Source organism: Gorilla gorilla, chromosome 6 (genome assembly GCF_029281585.2).
Source record: "Gorilla gorilla gorilla isolate KB3781 chromosome 6, NHGRI_mGorGor1-v2.1_pri, whole genome shotgun sequence".
NCBI classification, from domain to species: Eukaryota; Metazoa; Chordata; class Mammalia; order Primates; family Hominidae; genus Gorilla; species Gorilla gorilla.
The window spans coordinates 148,359,143-148,378,568 of record NC_073230.2 but is presented as its reverse complement, the minus strand read 5'-3'; the positions used below and the strand labels follow the sequence as shown (position 1 = coordinate 148,378,568).

The following is a 19,426-nucleotide window of genomic DNA, read 5'->3' as shown; positions in this document are numbered from 1 at the left end:
TACTAGCCCTCGGCCCACTGGCAATTGCCCGGCAGGTCAAGGCCAGTGAGCCATGAGCACATCACTACTCCAGCCTGGGCAACAGAGTGACACCCTGTCTCAAAAGAGAAAAAAGAGAAAAACATTTATGAGCAACGTCTGCTCTAGGTAGTAGGCAAGGAAATCATCAGCATGTTGTATATTTATTGATCCGGGTCAAATTCAATCAGGAATAAAAAGAGGGGGTTCCCTATTCCAACAAATTGATCTCTTTTTTCCCTAGTATAAGGAAGCAATGGCAAGGCGTCACCAATACAACTGGATAGCTTCATGGGAGTTCCTACTCTAAATATTCATGTTCCATATTCTCTTAGAAGGGCAACTCAATACAGAAAATAAGACATGTTTGTTTAGGAAAGTGGAAAAAGAGGCTGAGGGAATAAGAAAGTGACTAAAAGGGAAAAAAATTCAACTCAGAACACTAGTACTTGTGAAACTGGAGGCATACCCTCTGTGAAATAAAAAGCAGATGGGCTCCAAAAAATGGGAAGATTCGTTTTAAGATAGACATGAGAGGAATAAACAGGAAAGCCTGTTAATGGAATGCTGATACTCTGCTTATCTGAGATGCTATGTCCCAAGGATGGTCTTTTGACTCTCCTGGGAGAGAAACAGTTGTTCCCTTTTACAGAAGAGCAAAATAAAAAAGAACAGCCTCAGTCACAAGAGAAGGGCCTGATCACACTTCGGGTTCCCAGGTGGAAAGAAAAAGAAGAGTTGGTCAGATCCCTGACTATGGAATCTGGGACAGCTCTGACAAGTAATGGCTGCACTGTTCACTGAGTCCGGGGTTTTAAAGGGAGCTAGGTAAAAGGAGGTGGTGTAGCTAGAAAGCAGTTGCCTGGCTGCCAGGCAGAAAGACTCCATCTGAAAATTCCTGGTTAAAGTAACTAGGAACAGAAATGAGAAACTCCTCTGCCACCATACTAGCAGCAGACTAAGTTATACATTTTCTGAGTCTATTTTTAAGCACTCCAAAATAATAGACAGTAATAAATTACAAACATTATCAGAAGCAATGATCAATCAGTCCTTCTTCACATCTCATGAGAAACTGTCTCCATTATGTATTTAAAAGATGGAAATCATAGTATATTACTTTCCTTTTCCTTTTATTTCCCTTTTCCTTCTCTCTTTCTCTTTTTTTTTTTTTTTTTTTTTGGAGACAGAGTCTCACCCTATCACCCAGGTTGGGGTACAGTGGCATGAACACAGTTCACTGCAGGCTCAATCTCCCAGGCTTAATGAATCCTCCCAACTCAGCCTCCCGAGTAGCTGACATGATAGGTGTGCACTACCACACCTGGCTAATTTTTCTGTATATTTTATAGAAATGGAGTTTCACTATGTTCCCCAAGCTGATCTCAAATTCCTCAGCTCAAGTGATCCTCCCACCTTGGCCTCCCAAAGTGTTGGGATTACAGGCATGAGCCACCATGCCTGACCTTTCCTGTGTCTTTCTATAATACATGATGCTACTAAGCCACTAAGAATAAGCAAACATTATTTTCACCAGAGAGGGCTAAAATTTGCTATTTTCCTCATGATTACTTTTTTGCCCAGTTCTGCATCCAATTATATACCTGATTCTTGTAAACAATGGTTAAAATCTAAGTCAAGGACAAGGTTTATAAGTTCAGTTTATTTGACCACAACCTTAGAACCTACAGCTTCATTAGTATCAAACTCTGAGTGCAAAATTATTGCTAAGTTAAATACAAAATTTGCTAATTTAAATACAATCTATATTATATATCTACCTTCACCTTCTTATTCTCAATCTAACTGCTATCTCCTCTACATTATCTCTATCCTACCTCACAACCACAATTTCTTTATAAAACTGTACTTTCCATTTGACTATAAAAGTTTGTACAAATTATAATCAACCTCACTAGATATCAACGGAATTACTATTCCCCAGTGTAAGTAATAAAAGTAGATGGAAAATCATGCCAAATCTCTATATAAACGCTCTAACATTTCCCAGAAAGATACTTTCATATAAGGTGATATGAAGTACGTTAAGTCTAGCTTAATATCCAACCTGCATAGTCGTCACTTGCTCTGGCAGTTTTAACTATTGGAAGCTTTGATTATCCTAAGTGGTCCAGGAAAACCAATATATACAGAAAGATAATTTTGCTGAGAAACAAATGTGAATCATACATGCTGTAAGGCTTAAGGGGAAGAACTCATGCCCAAGACTTGCCAACCACTCAGTATCTCAAAGGCCTATTACATTTTTTAATGTATCATTCTTAAGGTTTTTTTTTTTTTAAAGAAAATTACTTACTCCAGAAGAATATTATTCATATCCTGTGTAAAGAATTTTTTCCTTCCTTCTTCATCAAAAAGTTTGGCAGCCTAAAGAAACAAGAAAGATGATCATTAAATCAAAATAGGCCATTACTTTATTTTGCATTCTTAGGACACGTGTTCAAAGGTTTTTTTCCGTTTTTGTTTTTTTTTTTTTTTTTTTTTTTTGAGATAGGGCCTCACTATGTTGCCCAGGTTGGTATCAAACTTCTGGGCTCAAGCAATCCTCCCACCTTACAGCTTCCCAAGTAGCTGGGATTACAGGTACGTACCACTGTGCCCTGCTGCAATAAACAATTACTTTGAGATGAACATCTAATGAAAAAAAAAAAAAAAAAAAAAAGAATCTCCTATCAGTAGAACACCAAATGAGTTGTGATGAACAGAGAGGCAAAGCCATTTGAGAGATTCAAATTCAGCTGGGTATTGTGTAAGTTTCCTGCAGCTATTATAGCAAACTACCACAAACTTTTTGGCTTGAAAAAAGAGAAATTTATCCTTCCTCAGTCCAAAGTCCAAAGTCAATATCACTGGGCTGAAATGAAGGTGTCAGCGGGCCCATGGTCCCTCCAGAGGCTCTAGGGAAGACCTTGTTCCTTGCCTCTTCCAGCTTCTGGTGGCTGCCAGCATTCTTTGTACACAGCCGCAGCATTCCAACCTCAAATCCCTCTAGGCTCTCCCTTCACATTACCTTCTCCTCTGTGTGTAAAACACCCCCTTCTGCCTCCCTCTTCTAAGCATACAAGTGATTGCATTTATGGGCCATAGGCTAATCTAGGATAACAACCCCATCTCAAGATCCTTAACTTAATCACACACACACAGATTCCACCCTTCTTTTGCCATATAAAATAACATTCGCAGATTCCAAGGATTAGAATATGGATATCTTTTGTAAGGCTTAATACAGAAATTTCTTTTTTTTTGAGACGGAGTCTTACTCTGTCGCCCAGGCTGGAGTGCAGTGGCGCGATCTCGGCTTACTGCAATCTCCACCTCCCGGGTTTAGGTGATCTCCTGCCTCAGCCTCCCAAGTAGCTGGGACTACAGGTGTGTGCCACCACGCCCGGCTAATTTTTTGTATTTTCAGTAGAGACGGGATTTCATCGTGTTAGCCAGGATGGTCTTGATCTCCTGCCTCAGCCTCCCAAAGTGCTGGGATTACAGGCGTGGGCCACTGCGCCCGGCCAATATTTTAAAAATCTGTAAAAGTTGTGATCCTAAGAATATGAAAAAACAAAAAAATCAATTCCCATCAAGGTTAAGAGTCTTTAGAATCAAATACAAAGATATTTAGAAATAGTATAGGTCACAGTAGCGTAGCTACAGTTAAAAATAATTGATGGCACATTTCAAAATAGCTAGAAGACAATAATTCAAATGTTCCTGGTATAAAGATAAATATTTAAGGTGATGGCTAACCCAATTACCATGATTTGATCATATGAATGTATCAAATTATGACATGTACCCCAAAAATATCTACATCTTATATGTATTAATTAAAAAATAGTGTAGGCCAGGCACGGTGGCTCACACTTGTAATCCCAGCACTTTGGGAGGCCAAGCGGGTGGATCACGAGGTCAAGAGACCAAGACATCCTAACGAACATGGTGAAACCCCGTCTCTACTAAAAATACAAAAATTAGCTGGGTGTGGTGGCATGCACCTTCTAGTCCCAGCTACCTGGGAGGCTGAGGCAGGAGAATTGCTTGAACCCAGGAGGCGGAGGTTGCAGGGAGGTGGAGGTTGCAGTGAGCTGAGATCGTACCACTGCACTCCAGCCTGGGGACAGAGCAAGACTCCATTTCAAAACAAACAAACAAAAATAGTGTAGGTCAAAAAAAAAAAGGTCCAAATCGTGTGATCAACCCCCACATTGAAGTTGCAGACTTCTACGAGCAGACAAAAGAATCTGGTGCCATATCTAACTTGAATCCAAGAAGACAGACTCTATGACTCTGTCCTTAAGGAGTCACTGACATCATAATTATTAATAGAGTTAGCTACATTCCATGAGGATCGCTGACCAGAATACAGTCAATGATCCAGCTGAAATGTGCAGCTGGAGGCAGTATATTTTGGGGAAAAAAAATAACCATAGATATAGTCAACAACAACAAAAAATCAGTAGAGTTGGTAATCTCTAAGAGGAAGTTAAAAAGCCAAACATGTAGTGAATAAGTAATACGGAATTGATAGTACAACTGTCGAAATAAACGATTTTTTTAAAAGGTCACTTAACTGATGATTTGGTGAAGGCAAAAATAGTATTTTTTAAAAAGTAATGTGAATAATAAATTAGTACTATTTTTAGATTCAATAATCATCACAGGTCATAAAAAGTATCAAACTAAAAATTAAGTTATAATCTCTTCATGATGCATATAGTACTTACCAAAGCCTAATGTGAATAAAAAATAGATTTCCTTTGAGTAAAAACACCTAGAAGAATTTCTGATGGAATTTTAAACTTTATAACCTTAAGACTTTTTATATGACCTAGTTATAGAAAATTAGATTTAGTTATCCAGTAGTCACACATGTATATAAACAAAAATGTCATACAATACTTTTGGAACCTACTTTTGATGTATTAGCACGTATTCCTATTTTTTTTTTTTTTTTGAGATGGAGTCTTGCTTGGTTGCCCAGGCTGGAGTGCAGTGGCATGCTCACTGCAACCTCCACCTCCCGGGTTCAAGCGATTCTCCCACCTCAGCCTCCCAATTAGCTGGGATTACAGGCGCCTGCCACCACGCGGGGCTAATTTTTGTATTTTTAGTAGAGATGGGGTTTCACCATGTTGGCTAGGCTGGTCTCAAACTCCCAACCTCAGGTGATCCGCCCACCTCGGCCTCTTTCCAAAGTGCTGGGATTACAGGTGTGAGCCACTGTGCCTGACCATTTTTATTTCATTTTTTAAAAATGCTGGCCTTTACCTACTATTGTGATTTCCAACCAATTGATAAGTCTCAATCCACAGTTTAAAAAACAAGATACTGTTCCCATATTTATTTACTAAAAAATAAGCTCCTTGAGGGTAGGGCTATAATTCACTTAACTTTGTATCCTTGGTATGCAATTTAGTACCTGGCATAGAGTAGGCAATTAAAGAGTTGAAATTTAGCATACACACCCTTCTTTCATATTTGATATATATACATATAATTTGTCTTCCTAAATTCACAAAATGAGGCAAATACTTCGGATGTCTTGTGTATTTTGATTATCCATAAGTTTATTAATTCTTGCTGTGATTTGCAAGGTAACAGAAAGGAGACAGAAAGAGATGTCTCATTTTCTATACACGTTACTGCCTACCATGTGTCTGACTTCATGCTCATCACCATGTTTAACCTTCGTAACAGCCAAAAAAGTTGGTGTTACAGTCCCTATCTTATAAATAAGGAACTAACACACAGGATTGGTTCCTGCTAAATAAACGATAGCTATTATGAATAATTACACCTTGAAAAACCTGAATTACATCATTAGCACTTTTTAAAACCTAAAAGAAACTAAGATTGTAGAGATGGGGCCACATGGGATAACAAAAAACCTATGCCACCTACTCTGGGGTCAGGTGAATCCCGCTGTTTAATAATAAAAGAACCAACTCTATTGATGTTATCACTATAGTTATTTCTATTTATTTATTTGGGTCTTTTTTTTTTTTTTTTTTTTTTGAGATGGAGTCTCACTCTGTCACCCAGGACGGAGTGCAGTGGCGCAATCTCGGCTCACTGCAACCTCTGCCTCCCAGGTTCAAGCAATTCTCCTGCCTCAGCCTCCGAGTAGCTGGGATTACAGGCACGCGCCACCACACCCACCTAATTTTTTTTTGTATTTTTAGTAGAGACAGGGTTTCACCATATTGACCAGGCTAGTCTCAAACTCCTGACCTCAAATGGTTCACCCACCTTGGCTTCCCAAAGTGCTGGGATTACATGCATGTGTCACCATGCCCAGTCAGTTATTTCTATTTAAGAGAAAAGGTCTAGGCTGGGCGCAGTGGGTCACACCTGTAATCCCAGCACTTTGGGAGGTCAAAGCAGGCAGATCACCTGAGGTCAGGAATTCAAGACCAGCCTGGCCAACATAGGGAAACCTCATCTCTACTAAACATACAAAAATTAGCCGGGGGAGATGGTGCGCACCTGTAATCCCAGATACTCGGGAGGCTGAGGCAAGAGAATCTCTTGAACCCAGTAGGCAGAAGTTGCAGTGAGCAGAGCACGCCACTGCACTCCAGCCTGTGCGACGACAGAGCAAGGCTTTGTCTCAAAATAAATAAATAAATAAATAAAATAAAACACCAGGTGTGGTGGCTCACGCCTGTAATCCCAGCACTTTGGCAGGCCAAGGCAGGCGGATCACAAGGTCAGGAGATTAAGACCATCCTGGCTAACACGGTGAAACCCCGTCTCTACTAAAAAAAAAAAAAAAAAAAAGAAAGAAAGAAAAAAGAAAGGTCTAAAAGGAAACATGGCAAATAAAAAGTTATAAACATGCTGGGATTGTAGTTTATTATTTTTATCTTTAAAAAACAAAAGCAATTATACCAGTGTTATGTGGAAAATAAAAACAAACAAACAAAAGCATTAATTCTTATGTTTGTGCAGCAAATAAAAAGCAAGAGAATTATTACACTTACTACACGAAGGTCTTCGATACGTTTTTCAAGAAGTACAGGTAGACCCTCTGGGAGTGTAGGTACCACTTTGGGCATAACCTGAGAAGTGTAGGTTGGCTGCGTGGTGGTTCCATTTTCACCCCCCGACTCAGATAGGGGGCTACCATCAGAAGCAGCATCCAGTAATCTGTCGAAGTCAAAATCATCTAGCATCTCTAGGGCATTTTCAGCTTCCTGAAACAGCTCATGTTCATTTGTGCTAACAAAAATGGGAAGGTCTGGATCAGCGCTGCTCAGATTTAAGTCCAGGACGTCATTCCCCAGTGCTGCAGCAGCACATGGCGGTTTATTCAGAGAAGGGGTTGAAAAGGTCACTGGGACTTTGGGGTTAGACTCCTTCTTTAATGCATCCTTCTCTTTCTGGAATTTTCTAATCATGGCAGCTAGAGAAAGAGAATCTTTATAACGTTTCTTCTTTTTTTCAGACTTGTGTGAATTTAGAGCCACAACTCTGTGAAGACAAAAATGATCAGTTAGGCTATGTGTGATTTTAAAGGTTAAAGTGTCACATAAATAAGCAGGCACAGAATTAAAATAATCATTTGACAGGTGACAGAGCAGTTTTCTTAATTTCTTATTAACTTATACTATTACAATAGCACCTTCTTCAGTATAATCTGGAATGTCACCCACGAAAGGCAAATAGGTAAATGGCCATTACAGTGAAGAAAATGAGGAAACAGCTCAGTTTAGCTATTACTTCCTCCTAGAAATCTTTTCTAAATCCTATGGCTTAAATGCTTCCATGTGCACTACAGAACCTGAAAGGTTATTAGCATCTTGAAGGCAGCCCCGTGTTTCAGTCACTGTTATACAACCCAAACCCTGTATCAGTGCCTGGTATACAGCAGGGTACTTAATAAATATTAGCTGAATAAATGAATAAGTTATAAAGTTGAAAAACAATACATTCAATAAAAGGGATTACTTATAGCCTACATTCCCAAAGAAGTCTACTTGTAAATAATGAACATTTAAGACAACCATTAGTAATATACACATTTTTCCTCCTAATTTCTTAATGACTGTAATCCCAAGTTTTAGGAGGGGAGAAATACGCCCTACATCAGTCTTATGGATATTGATAACCCAAAATTCAGATGCACCTCCACTGCTAAGTAGAGTAAGAAAATTCAGCCTCTCACAAGCGTCTTTCCCTTAGCTCTGTGAAAAAAGCCACAGAGAAGTCAAGGCAATTGGTAATGTTTGACTGCATTATACAAATATTTTATTCTTCTGATGTAAGGCTTCTGAGAAATTCTATTTGTTTTTTAGCAGCAATATCATTAATAATAGCTATATACTGGCTGTGTGCAGTGGCTCATGCCTGTAATCTCAGCACTTTCGGAGGCTGAGGCTGGTGAATCACTTGAGCCCAGGAGTTCGAGACCAGCCTAGATAACATGGCGAAACACCATCTGTACAAAAATATAAAGATTAGCCAGGCATAGTGGTACATGCCTATAGTCCCAGCTACTCAGGTAGCTGAGGCAGGAGGATCCCTTGATCCCAGGAGGTTGAGGCTGCAGTGAGCCATGATTGTGCCAGTGCACTCCAGCCTGGGTGACAGAGCAAGACCCTATCTAAAAGAGGAAAAAAAAAAAAAAGAATAGCTATGTAAAATCAATGAAAATTTTGGCTGGGTGCAGTGGCTCACGTCTGTAATCCCAGCACTTTGGGAGGCTGAGGGAGGCAGAATACCTGAGGTCAGGAGTTTGAGACCAGCCTGGCCAACATGGTGAAACCCTCATGTTTCACTACTAAAATATTCTCTACTAAAAATACAAAAATTAGCCGGGTGTGATGACATACACCTGTAATCCCAGCTACTTGGGAGGCTGAGGCATAACAATCACTTGAACCCAGGAGATGGAAGTTGCAGTAAGCCTAGATTGTGGGACTGCACTTCAGCCTGGGTGATAGAGTGAGACTCTGTCTCAAATCAATCAAACCAAAATTTTTAATATTAAAACAACCATAAATTGTTTACATATAGGATACTGCCAATCCTCATTCCCCAGGCATCTAAACTTAGTTTTAGTACCAAAAGATTAGAACAGTTTTTTCAATGTTTATAATATCTTTTCAAACTGGTTCTTGTTGGTAAAAGTAGAAATGAGCATTTCACCTAAAACACTAGGAGTCTCTAAGATGACAAAGCCTTCTACTTAAGAACAAATACTACAATACTATTAAACATAAGTCACTAATATTTGTCAATAACGTACTAAATTAGACTCAGCTAGGTTGAATTAGTTAATGGTAAGTATATCTTTCTAAAGGGAGAGACAGTCAGACTGTGACGCCAGTTCCCTTCTTAGGTTTAATTTAACGTACCCCAGTTGTTTGGGAACTTTTTTCCTTGGCTTCTTCTCCTTTTCCCCTTCCTCTTTCCGCTTCCGCTTCTTCATCTCAATATCATCTTCTTTTATTTTGGGGACCTGCGAAATGATAAAGGAATGATCATTTATGTAAGTAACAATGCTTTACTCTTTGATGTTAGCAATCCAGCATTGGCAGTGGTTTTTCTCAAATGTCAGTGTGCATTACAATCGTTTGTTATAACTGCAGATCCTTGGGGTTCAAGAGCACTCTCACCTCCGGTTTCGATTCAGTTATCTGAGTTAGGACCTTATAATTTGCATTTTAAACAAGCATTCCGGTGATTCTGGTGTAAGTAAGTCTTTGGGCCACACCTCAAGAAACACTTATCTAAGGACACTATATCTTTCCCAAAGACAACGTATACAAATTCTATAGATTTTGTTAAAAATGACACCTTAGGAAAGGTAACAGCTATTAGTATTAACCTATCCAAGAAATATAACCTTCTCCCAGAAACAGTAAATTATTAGCCCACATTTGTAGAGAGAAGTTTTTACAAGAAAATATAATTCTATGATGTAAATACCAATTTTCTAATATCTACATAATTTAATTTTAAAGCATGTAATTATATATTCATGACACAATCGTTTGTATTTTACTTTTCCTTACATTCACACGTGTGACACAAGTAACATTAAAAAAAAATCCTATTAATTGAACATTCTCAGTACTGTTGCAATGTTTGATAAACTCACCTTGGGTGGCTTGTGCTTTTGGTTGTCTGTAATATCATCTTCTTCAGTATCTGAAGCTTGGCGAAACTGTAGAGTGCCAGTGTTGATATAAAAGCCTCCGTATTTTGTTGTTAGAGAAGCGGGAACTAATTCATCATACTAGATTAAAAAACAAAAAAGTTTCCGCTATATCCTATTGTCTTTATAAATGTCAAAGAAATTCATCCACCATGGCAGCATCTCCCTTAAATCCTAACTGCAACACAGACTGCAATGAGGATGTTTGTAAAATAAATTTAGAAAAGGTTACTATCTGAAATAAAAATTAGTTCTGATAATTTGGTGTAAGAAAAAAACTTCTGAAATAATAAAGTAAATTCTAAATATATCACCTGCTAAGAAAAATTTAAGGATCACTGCTACTATTCCTTTTTCTTCCTTCCCACTGCCACTATTCTTAATGACAAATGGTTCTGATGAGAAATCAAGTTTAAAAAGATGACTAAGTGTCCAGATAAGGAGTAAATTTCATTTCCTACCATAAGGAGATTTTATAAAGAATAACAAAACTGGCTGGGTGCGGTGGCTCACGCCTATAATCCCAGCACTTTGGGAGGCTGAAGCGGGTGGATCACCTGGGGTCAGGAGTTCGAGACCAGCCTGGCCAACATGGTGAAATCCTGTCTTGCCTGAAAATACCAAAAATTAGCTGGGCGTAGTAAGCCCAGCGACTCAGGAGGCTGAGACAGGAGAATCCCTTGAACCCAGGTGGCGGAGGTTGCAGTGAGCCAAGATTGCATCATTGCACAACAAGAGCGAAACTCGGTCTAAAAAAACAAAAAACAGCAACAACATTCTATTTAACAGAAACTATTTTTTCTGTCTTAGCCGTATGCTTTTAAGTGGAGAAAACTTTAAAAACATTTAATTTAGGCTGGGCATGGTGGCTCACGCCTATAATCTCAGCACTTTGGGAGGCCAAGGCAGGTGGATCATGAGGTCAGGAGTTCAAGACCAGCCTGGCCAACATAGTGAAACCCCATCTCTACTAAAAATACACACACAAAAAATTAGCCGGGCGTGGTGGGGTGGGTGCCTATAGTCCCAGCTACTTGGGAGGCTGAGGCAGGAGAATCGCTTGAACCTGGGAGGTGGAGGGTGCAGTGAGCCAAGATCATACCACTGCACTCCAGACTGGGTGACACAGCGAGACTCTGTCTCAAAAGAAAAAGAAAGAAAAATAGCAAATATATTTTAGAAAAAGAATAGCACATATTTTAAAAGAATTGAATAGCATAGAAAAACAACTGCCCAGTTCAGAAAGCACATACTTGAGGACCTAGAATGAGGAGGTACTTTGCTTGGAGCAAGGAACTCAATTTGTTTAAATCACACTTATGTTCCCAAAGGCTAGATCTTAAGGTTTATCATTACCTCACCCGATAAAGATGGGTAAAAAGCAAACACTAAGTGAAGGACAACTTAACCAAATGAAGGTGTTCAAAGTAGGAAAGAAAAAAGGAACTTATCTGATTGTAGAAAGATATCTGTTACCTGGGATCTCCAGACCTCTACTTCCGAGGTTCTTCACATCATCTAACTAGTCTTTAAGAAAGTCAGATTTTTAGGGAAACTTCATTGCCATGGGCAAGGAATATACATATCCTATTAGTTACTGTAAGAATATTAAGGCTAAGTACAAAAGTTGTAATTTTAACCTGTATCTTTTTCAATTATATGGAGAATGGAAAAATGAAGAGGTTCCAGTTTAATCACACTGAATTAAAAAGAAATAAAATGATTGAAGAAAGGTAAAAGAAAAAAACTACTTTCTTATCGTTCTACTTGATACACTACTAGAAAGATCTACTACAAACATCTACACTATTATAAAGATCTTACAGAAAAGGGGCAGTACCATCTGCAAATAAGTGATATGAGGGGTGAGGGATTAAACGTGAAAAGACAGTAATAATTTTGAAAACTAATTGTGATAAGATAAAAACACCTGTACTCTTTGCCTACATTGTTTTGTACAATGCTTTATAATTTTCAATACTTCTTCATATAAATTATTTCATTTGGTCCTCATGATACCCTTGTGAGGTAAGAAAGGCAAATATTACTCCCACTTTAAAAATGAAAGCCAGGTAAGTACCTTACCAAAGCAATTCTATACATATGTTTATGGCAAAGTCAGTGGCTGCCTCCAACCCATCTAATTTATTGTAAAATAAATTTAGAAAAGGTTACTATCTGAAATAAAAATTAGTTCTGATAATTTGGTGTAAGAAAAAAACTTCTGAAATAATAAAGTAAATTCTAAATATATCACCTGCTAAGAAAAATTTAAGGATCACTGCTACTATTCCTTTTTCTTCCAAGCAGCTTCACGTGGGAGTGAACCATGTTCATCTCCAGGTATACAGGGCAATTCTGATGTGCTCAAAGTCTGTTTTCTTATGCAGTATTCTGCTGAGCTTTTCCTATCCGAACACTCTTCAGGGGAATACACTCTTTGTGAATATTTAGTTCAGTCATTTCAGTAGAATGTGTTAAGAGGTAACACACTGAACTTAAGAATCAAAAGGCCTGGATTTAGATTCTTTGCCTATGACTAGCTACTGTGACCCAGGGAAAATCACTTAACATCAAATTTGGAGGGTTATAAAACAGGGACAATATTACTTCACAAAGTTCTAGTGAAATTTAAAAGAGACTATCTAAATAAAAGTGTGAATCATGCCTGGTATCATTATTTATTAATAATAAATAAAACATTTTCTTTCAGCTCTTTTACAATTTGGTAGCATAAATATGAGACTAAAAATAATCTTCAAAAGCATTTATTTTCAGGTATTTATTTTTAGTAATTAGTGCATGATTCAGAATTTATTAAACAATATGCCAACACTGAAAGCTTACTGGCAATACAATAAATGAAAAGAACAAGAATCATTTGGTTCAACCATAGTTGTTTTATGCCTGAATTATCTCATAAAAAAAAAACAAATAATATGTCAAGGGCAAAGACACTAAGTTATTTTGTTAGGTCACGCAACCTGCATTTCAGTTCAATTTCTTCTTATAAAACAGGAACCTACCTTGTTCAGAAACTAGTTGTATGACTAAACAATTTGTATCTACAAAATTTATCCTGACTTATTAAAACAGAAGTTTTCCACTTTTCTTCACCACAGCCCAAGTGGAAAATACATTACCCATCAAAATCTAGCACACACATACACACACAATGAAAACTGTATAGTCTACCAATGACGTACTAGTTCCTATTCTATTTGATTTCATTTTCTTTAAAAATACCAGTCATGCCCTTTAAGTTGATATATAATCCAATTATGGGTTACAAAAGTCAGCATGAAAATATCCTAAATGCTATAAAAGGAGATATTAAAAATGCTATTTATAAAAGTTACATACTATATGATTTTCTCTATAAGACATTCTGGAAAAGGTAGAACTCTGAAGACAGTTAAGACCAGTAGGTGCCAGTGATTAGGAGGGAAGGAGGAATGAATAGGCAGAGCACAGAAGATTTTAAGGGAAGTGAAACTATACTTCTGTGTGATACTACCATGGTAGATATGTGTCATTATTCATTTGTCCAAACCCACAAAGTGTACAACCCCAAGAATGAACCCTAATGTGAACTATGGACTTCGGTGACAATGATGTGTCACAATGTCTGGGCTCATCAACTGTAACAAATGTCCTACTGTGGTACAGCATGCTGAGCGGGGGAAGGTAGCGTGTGCATGCGGGCAAGGTGTTCATGGAAACTCTGTACTTTCTGCTCAGTTTTGCTGTGACTCTAAAACTGCTCTAAGAAAATAAAGTTTATTAATTTAAAAAAGCTATTTATGTAAGTGTGAGTACATGTGATGCCCATTTATATACGGCTAAGTTACTTCTTGGGTTATTTAGAATTCAAAATGTACACATAACACTTCTACTGATGCTTTGCACTTGCTTCATGTTTCTTCAGCTACTTTACATTCATTACCTTATTTAAGGCTCAATAATTCTGTGGGGTAAGCAAGTCATAGCAGAGAAAACTGGGTGGTGCTAAAAGACTTGCTCCTGGCTACACAGCAAATTAGAAACTGAATTAAGATTACAATCTAGACTTCTGCACCGAGTTACAAATCGAGGTCAAGACTCCGGAAAACATTCCATGCCCTGATTTATTGGTTGACAACCTTTTTTGTAAGACGAAGGCCATTTTACTCCAAAGGGCACTGGCAATATGTTACTTCTACAGACCAGACTGCCTAGTATGGTAAATAAGTTTATGTCGGGACAGCAGAATTTTTTTTCTGTTTTTTTTTTGTTTTTTTTGAGACGGAGTCTCACTCTGTCGCCCAGGCTGGAGTACAGTTGTGCGATCTCGGCTCACTGCAAGCTCCGCCTCCCGGGTTCAAGCCATTCTCCTGCCTCAGCCTACCGAGAGTAGCTGGGAATACAGGCGCCCGCCACCACGCCCGGCTAATTTTTTGTATTTTTAGTAGAGATGGGATTTCACTGTGTTAGCCAGGATGGTCTCGATCTCCTGACCTCGTGATCTGCCCACCTCTGCCTCCCAAAGTGCTGGGATTACAGGCGTGAGCCACCGCACCCGGCCGTGACAGCAGAATTAACTTAGGAGTTTGACAGAGTATCCAATGTGCCTCATGTTGAAGTCCTTACTGTCACTCTCCTACCTTTATATGTTCTGTCATCAACTTTATAAGCAAGCACTGTAGCAACAGGAAAAAAGACATAATATATAATTTGTGGGTAGTGTAATAGTCACCTAGTATCACCTTCTGTATATGCTTAATTACTGCACATTGCAGAGAATATCATAATCCCAGGGATTAGATTACTCTAGTACACGGACAAGAATGGAAGAACATACACCTTCTCTACTGCAAAACATGACTTGTTGTCTTTCATTTGTTATGTGATCAAGGGGCTGCTACAGTCCTTAAATGCTCTCCTAAATTTCTTTTCCTTTTGTAAGAGAAAGGGGATTCCAGGGGAAAAGCTGTAGGGCTCAATCAAAACAGACTGGTGATAAAGACTGGCACTCAATGTACCATCCTGGTAATAAGGCATGGCAGCAATAAAGAATTAAACAGATATTAGAGATGTCTGCCAGATTAATTTCAACCCAGTAGCACCAATCTTTAAGATTGCATGGTTCTTATCTTGGAAGTCATTTTGAAACACACCTGCCCAAGTTTGGGAATATCAATAAAAATCAAGATGCAAATAAATGCCCTTTGACCAATAAATTCCGCTGCTAGAAATTTATCCTACCCATATAAATGCACCCTCTAAATACCGTTCATACACAGTTACTTCAGTAGATAAATGCACCCAGATGCTCAGTTATTTGTATGCACATAAAACCAGAAACAATTTAGATGTACATCAAATGGGTGTAGATAAATACATTATGTAATTTAGGTATATTCACTAGCAGCCATTAAAAGGATTATATCCATGTACTAATTTATAAGTATCATTGAAATTTCTGGACAACTACACAAGATTTTTAGTATCTACCTCTCAGGAGTGGGGCCTTTGGGTACTTTACCTTCTACTTCATAACCACCTTGTACTCTATTGTTGTTTTACCATAAGCATATGTTAATCTTATAATTAAAAAAAAAGAACACTAAAATCTCTGTAGGCCTCACCTCCAGAAATCCTAATTCCTTAAGTCTGAGTTAAGACAAGTGTACTAATATTCTCACCCTTATTGAGAACCATTAGCTTAACATAATGTTTTTCAGCATTTGATTTTCCTTTTTCTCTTTTTTTTAAGAAACTTATTTTTGTTCTGTTTGAGCAAGGGGTGAGGATGGAGTCAACGCTATAATTAGACTTCTGAAAATGAGCAACTACTAGAGAATCCCAAGAGATTCTTTCAGGAACTGGAAAGGAGCAGAGCATATGAAAATAAAGACATTGTACAGAGTCAGCAAACCATGAGATGCACTGGCCAAATCCAGCCCACCGGCTTGTTTTCAAACAGCTTGCAAGCTAGAAATGGATTTTACATTTTAAAAATTATTGGAAAAAAAATCAAAAGAAATTAATATTTCACAACACACGAAAAATAATATGAAATTTAAATTTCACAGACCATAAATAAAGTTTCATTGTAACGCAGCCATGCTAATTCTTTAGGTATTATCTATGGCTGCTCTCATGCTACAATGGCAAACTTGTGTAGTTGTGACAGAAACCATAGGGTTCACAAGGTCTAAAATACTATGTGGCCTTTTACAGAAAAAAAGTTTGATAAAACTTGGTCTATTTTAACAGTGTAATAACAACTCACCACAGACAAACCCAAAATTACAAAATTCTCAGTCTGCAGTATTCTTTAAAAAAAAAAAGGGGTAAAGAAATCTTTAAGTAGTGAACATGGCTTTAAAAAGCACAAATAAAAACATTCACTGCACTATTTAAGTTACTTTACCCTTGACTTCTACTATCCCATACAAACAATGAATTTGCTGCTATATTAAAGATACATTACTCACAGCCTCTGAGTTATCAATAAATGGATCTGTCTCATCATAGCCAAAGCCTATATCAATTAAATCTTGTAGCCGATCCTTCCGGTGTTTACGGGGTTTCCCACCCTGCAAAGAACAGATACGTTAGACTGATTTGGTACTCGTTCTGTTTCCATAAAGTTTAAAAAGACCTGTTAGAAGAATTCAAATAATTTTTGTGGATAGTCCCCCTCTCCAGGAGGTTTAAGTCCTCCCACACCGTGAATGCAAGTTGCACTTAGTGACTTGTTCCAAAGAGTATAAAAAGGAGAGGGACAGAGTAACTTCATAGTAGAAAACCTGGCCAACACTACCTCTCTAGGTGACCACAGTCATCGTCAACAGGGATACATCATACTGACTGCATGTATCCATGATCTGTGATAAAAACTGTACTTCATCACCTCTGTGATCTTCTCAGTAGCCTATAACCCCAGCCTAACCCTGAGAAAACCATCAGACAAAACCAAATTCATGGACATTCTATGAAATGAGTGACCAGCTTCTTCAAAGTTGTCAAAATTATCAAAAACAAGGAAAATGTGAAAAACTGCCACAGTATAGATGAACCTAAGGAGAAATAATGACTAAGTGTAATATGGTAACCTGGCTGATTCAGAAACTGAAAAAAGACACTAGGGGAAAACTAGTAAAATCCAAATAAAATGTGGAGTTGAATGGTAGTGTGCCAATGCTGGCTCCTTAGCTGTAACAAACATACAAATTGCAAGATGTCAACAACATTGCAAGATGTCAACAACAGGGGACAGTGGGTGAAGGCTGTATGGGAACTCTCTGTATTGTCTTTGCAACTTTCCTGTAAACTTAAAATTATGTTTTAAATTATTATTATTATTTTTTTAAAGATAGGGTCTTGCTCTATTGCCCAGGCTGCAGTGCGGTGGCATGATCATGGCTCACTGCATGTTTGTTTTTTGAGATAGGGTCTCACTCTGTCACCCAGGCTGGAGTGCAGTGGCATGATCATGGCTTCACTGCAGCCTCAACCTCCCGGGCTCAAGTGAACCTCCTGCCTCAGCCTCGTAAGTGGGACTACAGGTGCATGCCTCAAAGCCTGGCTAATTTTTAAATATTTTTGTAGAGACAGGGCCTCCCTATGTTGCCCAGGCTGTTCTTGAACTTCTGGGCTCAAGCAATCCTGCTGCCTCAGCCTCCCAAAGTGCTGGGATTATAGGTGTGAGCCACTGGGTCCAGCCTAAAAGTATTTGTTTTAATAATTAGAATTATACACACAGAAATACAAGAAAATGAAAAATGAGTGCATGTAAAAACTGAAATGAGTACGTGAAATCTGAGTTAAGATCTATTATCTAGTTGACTGTATTATGTCAATGTCAATTTCCTAGTTTAGATAACTTTAGATATGTAAGATATTACTACTGGGGGAAGCTGGGTTCAATGGGCACATGGGATTTCTCTGTAGTATATTTGCAACTTTTTGTGAGTCTATAGTAGTTCTTCTTTTTTTTTTTTGATACAGGGTCTGGGCCGGACGCAGTGCCTCATGCCTGTAATCCCAGCACTTTGGGAGGTCGAGGCAGGCGGATCACCTGAGGCCAGGAGTTCGAGACCAGCCTGGCCAAAATGACGGGACCCCCATCTATACTAAAAATACAAAAATTAGTTGGGTGTGGTGGCATGCGTCTGCAGTCTCAGCTACTTGGGTGGCTGAGGCTCAAGAATCACTTTAACTGGGGAGGCGGACGTTGCAGTGAGCCGAGATGGTACCACTGCACTTCAGCCTGGACAACAAAGCGAGACTCTGTCTCCAAAAGAAAAAAAATGACACAAGGTCTGGCTCTGTAGCCCAGACTAGAGTGCCATGGTATGGTTATAGCTCACCTTAGAACACCTAGGCTCAAGCGATCCTCCCACCTCACACTCCCAAGTAGCCAGGACTACAGACACAAGCTATGGTACCCATCTTAAATTTTCTAAGCATCTTCTAAGACTTCCCTGTCCCATGATATTTTTTTGGTAGGGGATGGGGGAAGCGGATGCTTAGAAAGAGAAGAGAAGGCCAGGTGCAGTGACTCATACCTGTAATTTCAGCACTTTGGGAGGCCAAGGCAGGAGGATTGCGAGAGCCCAGGAGTTTGAGACTAGCCTGGGCAACACAGTGAGACCTGTCTCTACAAATTTTTTTTTTTTTAATTAGCCAGGCATGGTGGCATGTTGCCTGTGGTCCTTGCTACTTAAGAGGCTGAGGCAGGAGGAACCCAGGAGGTTGAGGCTACAGTGAGTCAAGTTCATGCCACTGCACTCCATCCTGGGTGACAGAGCGAGACCCTATCTCAAAAAACAAAAGCAAAAACAAAACCAAGAAAACAATTAGTGCAAAAGATTCTGCAAACCAACATGCCACCACTAAGCCACAGTGAGCCTTGTAGAGAGCATGAGATGCAAGATGTAAATCTCTAGTCATCTCATTTAGTTTCAGCTCTCAAATCGCATACCTCTCAATGAAAAGTGTGATTCTAATGGTTAAAGATGAGTAAGTTGTATGTAACATGGCCCTTAAATAAAAGCGAATTGCTTTGCTTTGTTTCAATGCAAAGAAACAGTGATCTGTTCCAGTGCTTGAGGGAAAAAAGTTATGCCAGACTTATGAAAGACATCTCCAACATGGTGTCATCACTTTACAAGTAACTTGCAAAGGCAATTCTGACTAGCTGCTATGTCTGTATTACATAGTGATGCTAAAAAAACCTAACTC

The 19,426-nt window shown here is 38.7% G+C and overlaps 1 protein-coding gene across 9 annotated transcripts in view; it reads right to left on the bottom strand.

Moving 5' to 3' along the window:
• Positions 1 to 19,426, bottom strand: part of UBN2 (ubinuclein 2) — a 103,805-nt gene that overhangs the window by 62,842 nt on the left and 21,537 nt on the right. For 7 of the 9 annotated variants that reach the window (XR_010134773.1, XM_055393210.2, XM_004046306.5 and 4 more), the window contains exons 3-7: positions 16,675 to 16,776; positions 10,139 to 10,276; positions 9,393 to 9,496; positions 7,017 to 7,506; positions 2,336 to 2,406 (exon numbers count right to left, since the gene is read on the bottom strand). Coding sequence is in view for 8 of the 9 variants with exons in the window: in XM_055393210.2 (XP_055249185.1) it covers positions 2,336 to 2,406; positions 7,017 to 7,506; positions 9,393 to 9,496; positions 10,139 to 10,276; positions 16,675 to 16,776 (905 nt within the window). In the remaining variant the exon portion in view is untranslated. The remainder of the gene's footprint in view (positions 1 to 2,335; positions 2,407 to 7,016; positions 7,507 to 9,392; positions 9,497 to 10,138; positions 10,277 to 16,674; positions 16,777 to 19,426) is intronic. The other 2 variants (XM_055393208.2, XM_055393211.2) reach the window with 1 other exon arrangement.